At 30.6% G+C, this 15,444-nt stretch overlaps 1 protein-coding gene across 2 annotated transcripts; it reads left to right on the top strand.

Annotated features, from left to right (window-relative positions):
- The first annotated feature begins 7,567 nt into the window (after window positions 1–7,567).
- On the top strand, window positions 7,568–13,772 carry LOC108343841 (RHOMBOID-like protein 9, chloroplastic). Of its 2 annotated transcripts, none has more exons than XM_017582248.2 (7): window positions 7,568–7,862; window positions 8,886–9,429; window positions 9,895–10,105; window positions 10,239–10,404; window positions 11,299–11,469; window positions 12,172–12,326; window positions 13,132–13,772. In XM_017582248.2, the coding sequence occupies exons 2-7, from the start codon at window positions 8,892–8,894 to the stop codon at window positions 13,403–13,405; spliced, it is 1,515 nt and encodes a 504-aa protein (XP_017437737.1). In that variant the 5' UTR covers window positions 7,568–7,862; window positions 8,886–8,891; the 3' UTR covers window positions 13,406–13,772. The 2 variants fall into 2 exon arrangements, with proteins under 2 accessions (XP_017437737.1, XP_017437736.1); XM_017582247.2 differs by lacking the exon at window positions 7,568–7,862 and adding an exon at window positions 7,901–8,058.
- Window positions 13,773–15,444: the final 1,672 nt, after the last annotated feature.

Raw genomic sequence — 15,444 nt, 5'->3', positions numbered from 1 at the left:
AAACCCCAAGGCATCATAACTTTGTTCTCTCTTAACATCAAACCCTTTGTTGGGATAACCCAACAAAACATACATAATACATTCATAGGGAAAACTCATCACAAATATTACATAAATCCTATGCCTATACATACACAAACTCTTATCCAACAACAACCATAGATAATCATAATCATAAGTATGCACACATGCATCAAAACTAGAATTAACCAATCAAGATAATCAATAATTCATGGAATACAACAACAAACAAACAAAGGTAAGGTTCCCAATACCTTGGCCAATACTAGAGTTTTATCTAACTTCAAAAACACCACAAATCCTTTCTTGCACTAAGGTTTTCTACAACTCTTCCTCTTTTCTTTCCCTTATCTTTCTAATTTTCGTTTTTTGATTTTAGGGTAACAAAATGCAGATCCCTTTTTACTCTTCTCTTTTTTATCTTCTTCTATTCTATCTCTATCTTTTTAGTTTTAATAAAATCTCTCAATTTATCTCTAAAACCACTAAGATTTCCTCTTTTATTCTCTTTTAACTACTTTTTAAAATATCATCAACCACCACATCTTTTTAAAATCCATGTAATCTTTTAAAATATCTAAGAATATATAATATTGATTTTCTCTAATAATAATATCTCTTTTAATCTTTAAACTCACCAAGATTATATCTCCTATTTTCCCATATCTTATACAATTAAAGTACATGCTCAATCAAAATTAAAAACCTTTAGGACTCATATGATTAATATGTATGTAGATTAAAACACCTTGCTAATTAGCTACAATATAAAAATCATTAATCATATGAAAGTTCCTAAATCCAATCAAAGTACATTCTTAATCAAAATTAAAAACCTTTAGACTCATATGATCAATATGCATGTAGATTAAAACACCTCGCTTAGCTAAAATATAGAAACCATTACTTTTGACGTGATTGGGATATAAAAGACACAGAAGAAAGATAATTCAAATCAATAATCAAAAGAACAAAAACATTATTTCAACCTAACCTTAGAATCCATAATGAAATTACAGTAGAATAGTCCTAGAAGTTTAGCCCTCCATGGATGTAGTGGAATACATGATGAAAAAAACAATGAAAGTAAGAGAAAGAGAGAAGTCGTGGATAAGTGTTGCTCCAAACTAGAGTTGTCAATTCCCTCTTCTACTTTCCCTTTGTTTTTTTATATAAAAGTTGGTTGGGCTTGGATTCTAACTTTTATGTTAATAAAATCTTTTATCTAATAATGTAATATCTCCTAAATATTTGATATATTTAATTAGTTTTAAAAATATTTGGCAGATATTTATGTTGTTATTTTCATATGTAATTAAATTACTAATTTTGTAAATAAATTATCAACAACTAAATTTTCTCCAAAATCCTAATTTAGTCATTCTTATTTTGTCCAAAATTGTAGAGAAACCTATAATATTTAATATCTTCACTTTGACCCCTTGTGTTTGACTAGAATAACCTTTTTGACTCAATTAGGACTGCCCAATGAGGGAATGTCACAGGTAGTTCCTTCTTCCACCCAAAAGTTAGGGCTTCTAGTTTAGAATGGATTCAAGTGACGCTTTAGGCTTGTGGTGTCTGTTTGTAAAACGATGGCAAGGTGTAGGGATTTCATGTTCTTCTATGATGGATTTTTTTGAAGATTGTGTTGAGAAGGCTCCTTCGACATAAGATGATCACCAAGCTAAATTGATGAAGCTTCTTCAAAGAGATGGACTCCATGTGATTAATGAGAGTAGTAGAAGCAAATAGAGATGAAGACATGAAGATGTTGGTATTGTATGGTCTTGGTATTGTATTGTCCTCTCTTGATTCACTCCAAAAAAATCATGTAGCCTTCTTCCTTCAAAGTCTAAGGAAATGCTTCTTTTATCCTTCTTTCAAGCCTTAAAAAAAGCTACCTTCAAGGTTAGTCAATTTTCCTTACGTGAAATATACACATAGGATATTATATTTATAATAAAGACCCATGAGAAGTGATAATAACCAACTAAGATAAAAGATATAGATAGGATAAAATTAATTTTTCTTTAACTTAATTAATTGTGATAAGTCCATAGATAATATATTCTATGTTAATATTTTTATTTCAATTAATTATGACCATGTTATCAATAATATATATTATTATTCTCTAGCCATAATATCTAATTATATATAGTAATACTCCAATATATCTTTTAATTAACTATATAACAATATCCAAGAATATCTTTTAGAATATATAACAATATCTAATAATATCATTTTCTAATAATAAGATCTCATTTAATCTCAAGATTATATCTTCTATTTTCTTTCAACTACTTTTTAAAATAACAACTAAACCTTCAAAAAGATTTATATAATATCTTTTTATTAAATTCTCACATTATTTAATTTGCATATTTTTCCTTTCTACACCCTCTATTTTAATTTCTTGTACCTAATTAATAAAATGTAAAAGACCCTTTTACCCCTAGACAGAAATATAAATATAATTAAAAAAATAACATAATAATTATGTCTTAATAAATATGTACACACAAAAACATTAATTATCAAACAAAAACACCAAAGTAATAAGACTAACTTATTTCTAATACCCATATTTTCCCGGATCTTACATTCACCCCTTCTCGAAAGAATTTTCGTCCCCGAAAATTGCATTCATAAGTAAAACATACCCATGCAGAACTTCATATACTCCCCTAAAAATTACATAAATTTTCATAATACAATAAAAACAAAATTTTATTAACATATCAAAAGAACATTATAACAAACTACTAAATGTATCAAAACAAAAACCACAATTTATTCACAACTATAGATAACAAGAAAGACTCTACATATATTCTCATTATGCAAACAACAAGCTACAATGATCCATAATAAAAATAAAACTATTCTAGAACAATTTACACATAGATTACCATACATTGTACAATTAGAGACATTGATCTCCTTCAAAAGAGAAGCAACAACAATACGCACATTCATAAACATACACATGCAATTCACACAGTCATATACATACTAATGCATTACAATTACACAACAAAACCAAGATGAGCTCACTCCCCAAAAGTCCAAAATATTTTTCAAAAACCTAGCTCTGATACCAAAACATAACACCCCAATTTTGGAATGCCACGATTACGAGTGAAAATTTAAAATTTTTAAAATCATAATATCATGACGGAAATCCAAATTCAATAAATCTTTACAATTCAAGAAAAATAAACTAAAATTCCAATTTAGTTATAAAATAAAACTCCATATAAAATAATTTATTCAAACAACCATAAATTTCCTAACTCTCTCAATCCACTCGTCGCGCTATACAACATCTGAACTAATTGCATGATCATCTACTCCCGTATAAAAACAATCATCGCAGGTGGAAACCACAACCACAACATGCAAGGGTAAGCTAACAAAAACAAGTCATATAAACATACATACTAATTATATAAACCATAATCAAGCACACAACAAGATACATACCTACTGATTATATCAACAAATAATCAAACACCTCATACATAGAAATAATAATAATAGGATTCCTAATCCTCTAAACATAAAAAATCAATCATTTTAAATGGCTCGATCCTTAATCCTCGATCCTCGAACATCACACACCTAGACCGCGGTCTAATCGTGCATCAACACCTATGCTAACTACATCACTTAATACCATGACTATCAACATAGCATTCCCATAAAGCTTTATCATCACTATGATCATCAACATGTGTACCTCAACCATAATTAACCTCGTCATGATCACCACCATGAGCATCCACATTACCATAAATACCATAGTGGAAAGAATTAGTCTCACTCATGTATCCTACCTCACTGATTGTAGTCACTCCTACAACCCAATTTGTAGCCTCCCCTATAGATAAGTTCAAGTAGTCATGTAGTCCAGCTAAGGAACATGCCTTCATGCCACACAAGGACAAGGAAACAACCTTCACCCCAACATAAGGAAGGTTCAATACTTGAACAACCGATACCTATACGCAGATAAAAACCAGGATTTACTAGGTACAACAAGTAGACCTATCCTTCACTCTTATGCTCATCAACTACACATACTCAAGTACCCCCCCCCCCCCCCCCCCCCCCAACGCTCACTCATGCTTCAATCTCAACCACAAGTCAACCCTGACCCTAACACAACCCCTAAACCCATTCTATAGTTATCATCACACCCTTAAAACCTATATTGTGATAACCCAACAAAACATACATAATACATTCATAGGGAAAACTCATCACAAATATTGTTAAAAACCTATTCTCATGCACACACAACCTTTGCCCAACAATAGCAACAGATAATCATATAAACATATATCAAACAAGTATTTTCGTGCAAGTAAATCAAGAATATATAGCATACAACAAACAATGGTAAGCTTCCTCATTCCCCTCTAGAAAATCAAGAATGTAAATAATCATGAATCTAAGAAATCAAGAATCAAATAAATCAAAAACGTAACAAATCAAGAATGTAACAAAACAAGAATGTAACAAATCAATACTAATTAAGGCTTTATCTACACTCAAAGGATCACAACAAATCTCCCTTTGCACTAACGTTTTCTACAACTAATTATTTTTCTCTTCAAGAATGTTTCTCTCTCTCTTTCTCTCTCTTTCTCTCTCTTTTTATTTTCCTAATGGCCAGAGTTTGTATATAGATAGGAGGTGTCTAATATGTGTGGGATCAATTTTCCTTAAGTGGAATATACACATAGGGTATTGTATATATAATAAAGACTCATAAGGAGTAATAATAACCAACTAAGATAAAAGATATAGATAGGATAAAATTAATTTCTCTTTAACTTAATTAATTGTGATAAGTCCATGGGTAATATATTCTATGTTAATATTTTTATTTCAATTAATTATGACCATGTTATCAATAATATATATTATTATTCTCTAGCCATAATATCTAATTATATATAGTAATACCCCAATATATCTTTTAATTAACTATATAACAATATCCAAGAATATCTTTTAGAATATATAACAATATCTAATAATATCATTTTCTAATAATAAGATCTCATTTAATCTCAAGATTATATCTTCTGTTTTCTTTCAACTACTTTTTAAAATAACAACTAAACCTTCAAAAAGATTTATATAATATCTTTTTATTAAATTCTCACATTATTTAATTTGCATATTTTTCCTTTCTACACCCTCTATTTTAATTTCTTGTACCTAATTAATAAAATGTAAAAGACCCTTTCACCCCTAGACAGAAATATAAATATAATTAAAGAAATTAACATAATAATTATGTTTTAATAAATATGTACACACAAAAACATTAATTACTAAACAAAAACACCAAAGTAATAAGACTAATTTATTTCTAAGACCCATATTTTCCCGAATCTTATATGGGTCACAACAGAACACGTTGCCTCAAACAAATGCAAGAACCTGTTATGTAGTCAAAGGAAGCACACTAACCTACCCCATCATATCTTTTGTTAATAGTTTTGTAATGCTTGTCTGAAAAATTGTGTTGGGTATCTCAAACCTATGTTGTGGACAAATATATATAAACATTTGCAAATCTTCAATTCATTGAACAACATTACATTCAACACCACACTAACAATACATAACAACACAACTATTTCAATTCTCCGTCCTATACAATGCCAACTATATACCCTAACAACATACAAATTAACTTCACTAAGTAAACACAATAAATCAGCTACAACATGTCATGGACTTGTCATGAACATTGAAACTACAATTATGTTCATTACACATAAAACATAACTCACCCCTATCAAGACTTTCATCCATTTTTGAAGAACCAACACAACTTTTTCCAAATTAAGTATGATCTTCCTATCAACTTCATTTTCTTCAATCTTCACCAACCACTCATCCTTTCCTTCGCACTTCACATAGGTACCACTTTCATAAAACCCATCACCACTATACCATCTAAAGTAGTTTTAACCAACATCTTGACTTTCATTCTGTTTTAACAAATCATCAACCACAATGACTGAGTAATCCATTTTTAGGAACAATAAAACAAATAATATAGGTTTCATGAATTTTATCTTGTACTTAGGGCATCCCAAAATTGTTTCCCTCGATTCTTAGGTTTTTTTTTTTGCAGTTTTCAACATTGATTTCTCTCCACAATGGCAAATGAATGATACATCAAAACTCCTTCATCCTCCATCAACACGATAATAGAGACCATAGTTTTTCTTTCGACGCCCATTACATGTGAAAGACGAACATGAATAGCTTATAGACATACTTCAATATAAACTGCAATTTCAAAGAGGAAGAAGCTCGCTGAATGAATCTCCATTTTCGCGAGCTCTCTTAATCCTCAATTTGAAGATGGAACTATAATTTTGCGGAAAAAGATTCCCAATTTAATTTTAAACACAACCTTACTAATTTTTTAATGTTTAAAATATAAAAATCAACGTTAAGTGTCATTAGTCTGCCACGTATTAAATTAAACAACTTCAACGTGCCATGTTAGCATACATTTAACACCATTCTACAAATATAATAGTAGAGTTTAATTGCACAAATTTTTTACATTTAAGAACTCAATTGATAAAAAAAATTAACTAAGGAACCTAATTGAGATAACCGATAACCCTCTCTCACAAATAGATCTAATCTAATGATTAAACCTATTTAAAAACTAACATTAGATATTGAAATTGTTAACACATCTCATATCATTTAGATTTGAGATTCTATTTTAGAAAATCACGATTGAAGGTATTATTTTACTAAAAAGACTAATAGGACAAAATATTTAATTAGATGACCGAGGTCATCAAAATCATTCCCATGCTCATGAATAATGACCCATCTTAAAGGGAATTTGGTGAATTTTATATATTGAATTTAAAATATTTTATCGTTATAATTAACTATTTCTAGTATGCTTGTAAAGAAAACTGAAATGATAGTTGTTTTCTTTTTGGCCTTTTGCTCTTTCATTCTAAATATAGTAATATATTTATTGGGATAGATATCAGTTTAATATGATAAATATTAACATATTTCATTTCTAATATAATAAAAATTAAATTAAATTAAATTTTTAATATAATAAATTTAATTTATTTAAAATTCATTAACCGCCGTTAATATAATCGAGAACATATTTAATTTTTAACAATTATCATATATATTTATTATAAAAAATAGTAAAAACTAATATAAATAAATAAAATTTACAGGAATTCTTTTAAAAAAATAAAATTTTCAGGACCCAAAACTAAAAAAAGTATTGATATATTACTTATATAAAAAAAAGTTCAAGTCAATTTGATTAAATTTAAAATAAGTATTTTTAAAAAAGTAAAGCAAATAGGTTATAAAGAATTATATAAACTTACTTATTAAAAAAAGGCTACTTATGTTGCGAAAATAGTTACAATAATAAAGACATAAAAATAATTAAGATTAGCTTATTTTATTAAGAAAGTTAGATATACATAAACAAACTCATCCCGTTTTATATGAATCTTTTTTTTTTCAAAAATAAGTCATCTGGTGTGATCATAAACTGGGCCCTTTTAGATATTTTGGTTTCATTCTTCTGCATCACAATTCATTTCCTCAACAAGAAGTTGTAGGCCATACATTTTCCCTATTGATTTGGAAGGAAAATCTGAAGGAAGTTTAAGGTGGTTAAGCATGCAACGTGGGAGATTAACCAAAGTGGCAAGTGGGTCCGCCAAAATCCTCTGCATTTATTGGCTAACAAACATTGCGTATCTCTTGTTCCAAACCATGAATGGCTGAACAAAGATAAGGTACATTGAAACAGAATTAGCTGTCATTTTAGATCCTTCTCTGTGCAATTTTACAAACACCATGAAGCCATTACCATATGTCATTAATGGAATTGATACCAATTAAAAACTTTCACTTCGTTTCTCTTCCAATTCTCAAGAAGCTAAGATATGACTGATAACTAAACAAATTTTCTGCATTGTTGTACCTTAACAGGTAGAACCAAGTCCAACCCTTCATCTTTTGCATTTCAGTTTCTTGATTCTATGACCATTCTTATTGTACTTTGGTAATTTTAACATGTACCTGTTCATGTTATCAGGCCTTTCTTTCTTTCTTTCTTTCTTTCTTCATCATTTCAATTCGTTAATCAGTACTCTAACTGTAAAAACAAGGCCTTCAAGGGATTAATGTTTTTCTGTTTGCTGGAAAAAGAAACTACTGATATCTTTGACTGCATAAGGTGATTTTTGTGCATGGTTTGATATATTAATGCAGAAATGAGTGAATGAAAATATGTTTACAATTTTCTGTTATGATATTACTGTAGATATCTGGGTGTATGTAACCAGTGTTGATAGTCTAACAAAGGTGTTTGTGGTTCAAAGGTGAATAGGTTGTTGTCCTCATCCACCGTTTTTTTGTAGTCTGAAATAAAATTATCTTTTTCTCTCTAGTTTTCTTATTTGATTGCAGACCCAATAAAGTGGATTTCATTTCATGCTATTTCCCACACTCACTGTTGCTTGATTAAGCTAAAGTTGTTAGGATTTCAGGTGAATGGATTAAGATTAAGAAAGTTGAACAATATATAAGAAAGAAAGTCACAAATTTATTAACTTTAACATTTACGGTTTATATGAGTTGTCTCATAACTCATTAATTTCAAATCTCCTTAATATATTGCAGAAGTTAACAAATATGTCATGCATAGTGATTAGATGAGTGTACAAATCCTTGAAATACACTATTTACTTAGTGATTCTTTGTTTTCACTTGCTTTTTTCCTTTGTATGTTGATTATCCTTTTCTTTCTTTTGTAGGTTTTCATGGCAGCATTTCCTATGTTTTACAAAATGCCCTGCAAGGACAAAAATTTACCAGCTCAAAATGCAATCAGGCAGAGTGAGAAGAGGATCATATATGACTGTAATAGGATGAAGAAGTCCATCTTTTCAATTCCTGGTCAAATGTGCAGGAGTTGCCAACCATGGAACAAAGTCAACAGTGCCCTCACAAAATCAAACACAGCAGAGAGGAATGTACCTAGGTGCACACTTCATGACAAAGGTTCTATGCATAAGAATGTGACAAGACTTTGGGTTTCAGACAATCACCTCAGCCTCCTTCAGGGATGTTATTCCAAGAAAGAAAATCTTTCTAGAGTTTGGTGTTCGGCAGGTTCTAGCTCAACTGAGAAGCAACTAAGGTCATTATATTCTTATTTTGGAAAACTCCAAGATATTGCAAAATTGCGTACATTTGATTCATCACACAAGGTGATACAGGAGCATCGAACAGAGTGCCAAACTAGATCAGAAACTGCAATAGAGTCTCTTGATGAGTATCTTGGAAAAATAAATCATGGTAAAGTGTAATTATTTCTGGTGTTTTGGTGTCTTTTATTTAGAGTATAATTTTTATGCACCACTGGTGTAGAATGTTTTACACTAGTAACTAATCAGAAATCATGATTGATGTAATTTCTAAGAGGGATTATAAAAGTCAGCAAACTTTCAGTGCATAGCAGGTTCTGATTGGATGATAATATAAAAACACCTTACATTGTCAATGCATAAACTATATGTTGGTGATCCCATATCGGACCAATTTATAGTATATAAGTAGCTGCAAACCTCACCTTACAAACTGATTTTGTAAGGTGAGTTAGACTTAAAATTCATTTCTTAACACTGTATACTCTCACCTTGATGATCATTCTCTTCTTCTAGCTGGCTTGGTCTTCTCAATCTCAACCACTTAAACATTGTTCTAACTGAGAAAAGAACAAGTTTGTTTGAAAGATGAATGAATTAGTATTTTGATATGCAGGAGCCAACCAAGAATCTCGCTTGCCATATTATGTTGAGAATAGTAGTGAAGAAAATTTCGCACCAAAACAATCTGTGAGCAGAGACATTGAAAGATCACACTTTAGGAAACAAAATGGTTTTGTGGGAATAAGAAGAATAAAAGAAGTACATGGTCCAAGGTCTGCTACAGATTCATTACAGCATTTTGAAATCTCTAGTCTCTACCTAATGTAAGTTCTGCTCTGTCAAAGTTCTTGTTTTATTCTTTCATTGGCTATTCTTTAAGCTATCATACTAACTTTCCTCACATTAATTATTTGTGATATTATAAGTAACTTTCTTTAATCCTTCATCTGGGTGCAGTGGCATATTGGTTTCTGTAAACATTGCAGTGTTTCTATTTGAAATAGCAAGTCCTGTAAGGACTTCTGATGTAGAGATGTTTTCGATTCCACTACTTTATGGAGCAAAGATAAACCATTTGATCATGGTTGGAGAATGGTGGAGGCTTATAACACCAATGTTTCTGGTACAAGATTGAGAATTGGGTCCGTGTTTCCATTCTGTAGATATATTACATGACACTCGTCATCATTTTGCAAAATCACATGGCTTTATTTATGATGTTAAATTTAAACCTTTTAATTAAATGTAATTAATTCTTACAAAATGGTTATTTTGGAAACAGGGATCCAGAAAAGTCAAATTAACAACTACTCTCACATGTGACAAGACATGTATTTAGATTGCATGTCATGTTTTCACTAAATTTATATGGACCAAATTTATCAAAACGAATTTTGAAAAACTAAAACTTTTTTGAAACTTGTTGAGACTAAGAATTCATTAGAAATCCAAATGTTAGTGAAGTCTCACATTGAGTAAAGATGAGAAAGTTGAACACCATATATGAAAAGTTTTAGGTTGGAGGAAGTGTCAATTTCTTATGCAAATTAGGCTAATCTCTTATTGGTATTGTGTTTTCCTCTAAATCCCAAAACTTTAACTTTTGTTATCTTACACTTGATTTACTTTGGATTTGGATTTATTTTGATAATTTAGCTTTAACCTTTTGTTATTGTGCTTTCGTGTGAATCCCAAAACTTTAACCTTTCGTTATCTTACACTTGATTTACTTTGGATTTGGCTTTATTTTGATAATTTAGCTTCCTAACCAACAACTTTAAAATACAGCCATTAAAGTCTAGAATTCCTACGTGAAAACAAGGGAACTCATTGCTTAAAACTATTGTAACATCATGCATCAAACACATAATCTTGATATCTAGAAACACTTAGCAAAACAAAGTGAAAAAGTCTCTTCTGTCTATTGTGTAAGAGACTTATTTAATACCACATGCTAAATTAATCTCACTGAAACTACGCTTTTCATGCATGCATCTTAGAAAATTTGTATATGCAGCATGCAGGAATATTTCACATGGCTCTCAGTTGTTGGGCCCTTGTAACATTTGGGCCTCAAGTTTGCAAAGGTTATGGTTCATTCACGTTTTTCTTGATATATATATTGGGTGGAATTGCTTGCAACTTCACAAGTTTTCTACATACATCAGATCCCACTGTTGGTGGAACTGTAAGTACCACTTTACAGTTCTAGACCATGGTCCTTTTGATTGAATACTTTTTCAAATGACTACCCTACAATTCATAATTTTCAATTAATATGAATTCTAGAGAATTATTGTTGATGTAAAGTATAAAACCAAGTGGGATTTTGTGGTTGGTCAACAAGGATGCTACATGAATTTGCTCACTTCCAAATCTCAGTTGTAATGGCTTTGTAGTTGCACATGTTGATGGGATATGTAATGTGTATGTTAGGAGGAGACATTAAAAAGTAGTTGTTGGTCAGGTTGTTAGGATGAGTGAGACTTTCTATACATAGTTGGGGATCTTTGTATGCGGGGGAGTTTTCAGATGTTTGGAGAATTGTTGACAGGATCATTGACATCCTGTGTGAACGGAATATTGTCCCTTGGATGTATTCATGTTGTACTTGTTTCCTAGAATCAATAATACGAGATCTATTAAGTGAGTTTAGGTGTTTGCATTTGTTTTCCTGGTTTCCTCTATCTAGAAACCTAACACATGCTCTAAGGGTTTGATGGGAATCAAGTGAGAATAATTTAGTTAAATTAAGTACATATAATGTCAAACCATTTGTAAATCTTCTATATTGATTAGTGAAGTTGGCTGAACTTTTTTACTTTTCATTCTGTTTGATCTCCTTTGATTATTGTCTTTCACTCTCTCACCAACTTCAACTTGTACTCAGGGTCCTGTGTTTGCAATAATTGGTGCTTGGCTTATGTATCAAATTCAAAACAAAGATGTAATTGCAAGTGATACTTCAGAGAACCTGTTCCAGAAGGCAATTATTATTACAGCTCTTATGTTCATATTAAGCCACTTTGGTCCAATTGACGAATGGTATGTCATATATTGTTATTCAGAGAAAGTAGTTCAGTCATCAAACTCAATAAGAACATGAAAACAATTTAACATCAAAAGAAAGTTCCATGCATGTAAATGATTTGAATCTCAGAACATGAGAGCAATATGAAATGATTAAGCTTGATATATAGGAGAAGTTATTGTACAATCTTCACTTATACACAACTGAGTTCTATTTACTTTTTCTCATAAATCGAAAAACTTAGTTTACGTGTTAAATTGTAGTGAAGAATTATTTAAGTAAAATCTTGTTTAAAAGGTTTCTAGAACGTCTGACATGTCTTAGACAATTCTGTAATTATATGCGGTATACAAGTACATGATTAGTCTTATAGCGTCTACTAAGACATGTGGAATATGTTAGAATCATCTGATGAGATCTTCTAGTGTCTACCCAGTTCTGTTTTTTATGAAGCATTGCTCAGGTGACTTCCAAATGAGTATAAGCGTATCTCATGTATGTTAGTTATAACTGTATAAATAGGTCCCTTGTGGTTCAGTAGAAACTAAGGATTGATTTGTACTTTTGAGTGAGAGTTTGCTAAGAGAGAAACTTCTAAGTTATAATCTTTGATATAGTAATTTCTTCTGATTGGAGTTCGTTAATACTTTGATCGAACCACGTTAAATTTTGTGTGCTTATTGTTCTTCCTTAGTTTTAACTTCTATCATTTTCAGCAATTGTGGTTTTCCCTTTTCTGATTTGTTCATGTGGTAGACATTTTCTGAGTGAACTTGTGAGTTACTAGTAACCTTTATTTGGTGGGTGGCTGATTTGTAGGTCACACTTTGGAGCAGCCTTCTCAGGTATGGCATATGGCTTTTTAACTATTCCAACATTTCAGTTGAATGATACATCATCTGGAACCAGTCAAGAAGAAGGACTTAAACTTGTTAGAAAACAAGGTGATTTTTGCAAATCACTATTCATATTCACCTTATTCATCGTTGCTCTAAGCTCATTCCTGTTGTTCATGGAGCCCCCACCAAATGCACTGGCATCTATCAATGCAGCAGGCATTGATGCCCTGGAATATGTGTTGATATTTGGCTGATGCAACATGTCATCTACTCATAAGGTTTCCGAACCAGATTCACCTTGTGGGAAGGTACTGCCAATAGCCCTACAAAAACATACACATTGTAAAAAAGGAAGTAAAAAAGTGGGAAGTACAAGAGAGGCACTTATCACTTAGATAGTTGTATAAGAATATTATAGGGTTACAAAGTAAAGTTGTATATGCTAAGTCCACGGCTTAATATCTGATAGATGCTTAAAATACAAAGTTCGTTTACCTCCAATGTGAGAAAAACTGCACTCTCCTTACTTAGAGAGGTTAAGATATGCTATAGTTTGGTCCCTTTTATTGTAAATGAGCTTTTATGATTTCCCGAGAGTTATACAGAGCTTATTTTAGTTTAGTTTGTTGGGCTACCTCTCACTTGTTGTCTCTGTTTTCATACTGTGTAACAGTATTATGACACTTTTTTACATTTATTTGATCTAGAATATAATAATAAAATATTATAAAAATGTAAATTTTTTTATTTTTTTAAAAATAAAAAATAAGAATTTAAAAATTTAGATATTTCAAATAATATTTTTCTTATGTCCTCTGGCTAAGAAAATGTAATATTCCAAGGTCTCCTATTCGAAACCTAAAACAAAGAACGTAAAGAAACCTATTTGTAGTGCCATTTTTATTATAACGACACATACTTCAAATCCTGTGTTTGATCCATATTCGTCGAGTAAATTCAATAAGTCATAAGCATTTTTTATAAAAAAAGTCAAAATATCAGTTTTAACGAAAAACTTTAAAAATAATAAATATATAAATTTGCCTTTTTATATATATAGTATTCTTTATACTCATACTTATTTAACGTGGGAGCAAACTTTCACTCAGAATCCTAACACTGAGGAATGGGATTGTCCTCCATATGTTTCCCCTTATATAACAGCCACTGCTATATTCTCAAAATGTTTTAGGTAGATTGTGTTTTTCATCAACAGTTATCAATTTGTAACAGTGCAAAGAAAAGGCTAAAACTTAGTTTTTCATAATAAACAGAGTACTTGTAAATCTCCTGATACCACAGTTTAACTCCTCCCTTTTGAACCCCAAAGAAAATTTTAGCTATCATTGAATTAATTATTGCAATTGTTCTTCATAATGTTGTAGTTTTCGTTCAATCAATTCATTACGACAGTAATTACTTTACACGTCCACACTTAGAGAGTCTTTTTCTTTCTCATTTATTGAGATAATTGTTCATAAAATGGTTTATTGTTATAAAAAAGATTGTCATGAAAAATATATTTCTATATATTATATAAAACTCTTAGCTTAGGAGATAATTAACTTATGTTATTTTCAAGTTTATGTTAATGATGCAATTTATTATCTCCTCTTATAACTATAGACATCAATTTGACTTATGACTCATGGATAAGGTAAGTTTTTTTAGGTATGTTTTTATTTAATTAGTCCATTACACGAAGGTTTTAAGAAGTCCAAACTCTCTAACTTCTTAAAGTTAGTTACAGTCAAATCAAAGTGACTTTGGTCAATTACAAAATTTTAATTAATTTTTAAATATTTGACTCAAGTTAAAGGTCGAGTTGAGTTGATCCGGTTGAATTGAGTCAGGTCAGACCATATAAGTTGAGCCAAGTTGGCCTATGCCAAAGGGTCGAGCTTGGTCCAATATGAATATGAAATTACAAGAAAAACACTAGGAGGGGGTGTTAAGACAAGATTGTCTATAAGACTGAATTGTCTAATGTTAAGAAAAAATCGTCTATAAGACTTATATGTCTACTAAACTCTCTCATATGTTTTGAAATTTAATTAAACGAAATGAGAAGTTGAAGATGCTATAACTAGAATATAATGACAGCAGGAACATAAGTGTTAGTAGGCTCAAAATCCTTAATCATCTACTAACATAGGAAAAGCTTTAGAAAAATACTTAGAATTAAACGAGACGCAACACCAAACGATTCCCGAATCAAAGCGTCTATGAGAGTCATGTTAAACACAAAAACTATATCGTACCAAACAACATTCAATTAAACTCTCAAACAGAT

This window comes from Vigna angularis, chromosome 8, assembly GCF_016808095.1.
Source record: "Vigna angularis cultivar LongXiaoDou No.4 chromosome 8, ASM1680809v1, whole genome shotgun sequence".
Taxonomy (NCBI): Eukaryota; Viridiplantae; Streptophyta; class Magnoliopsida; order Fabales; family Fabaceae; genus Vigna; species Vigna angularis.
Note: the sequence above shows the minus strand (reverse complement) of the source record. Positions and strands in the feature narration are given on the sequence as shown.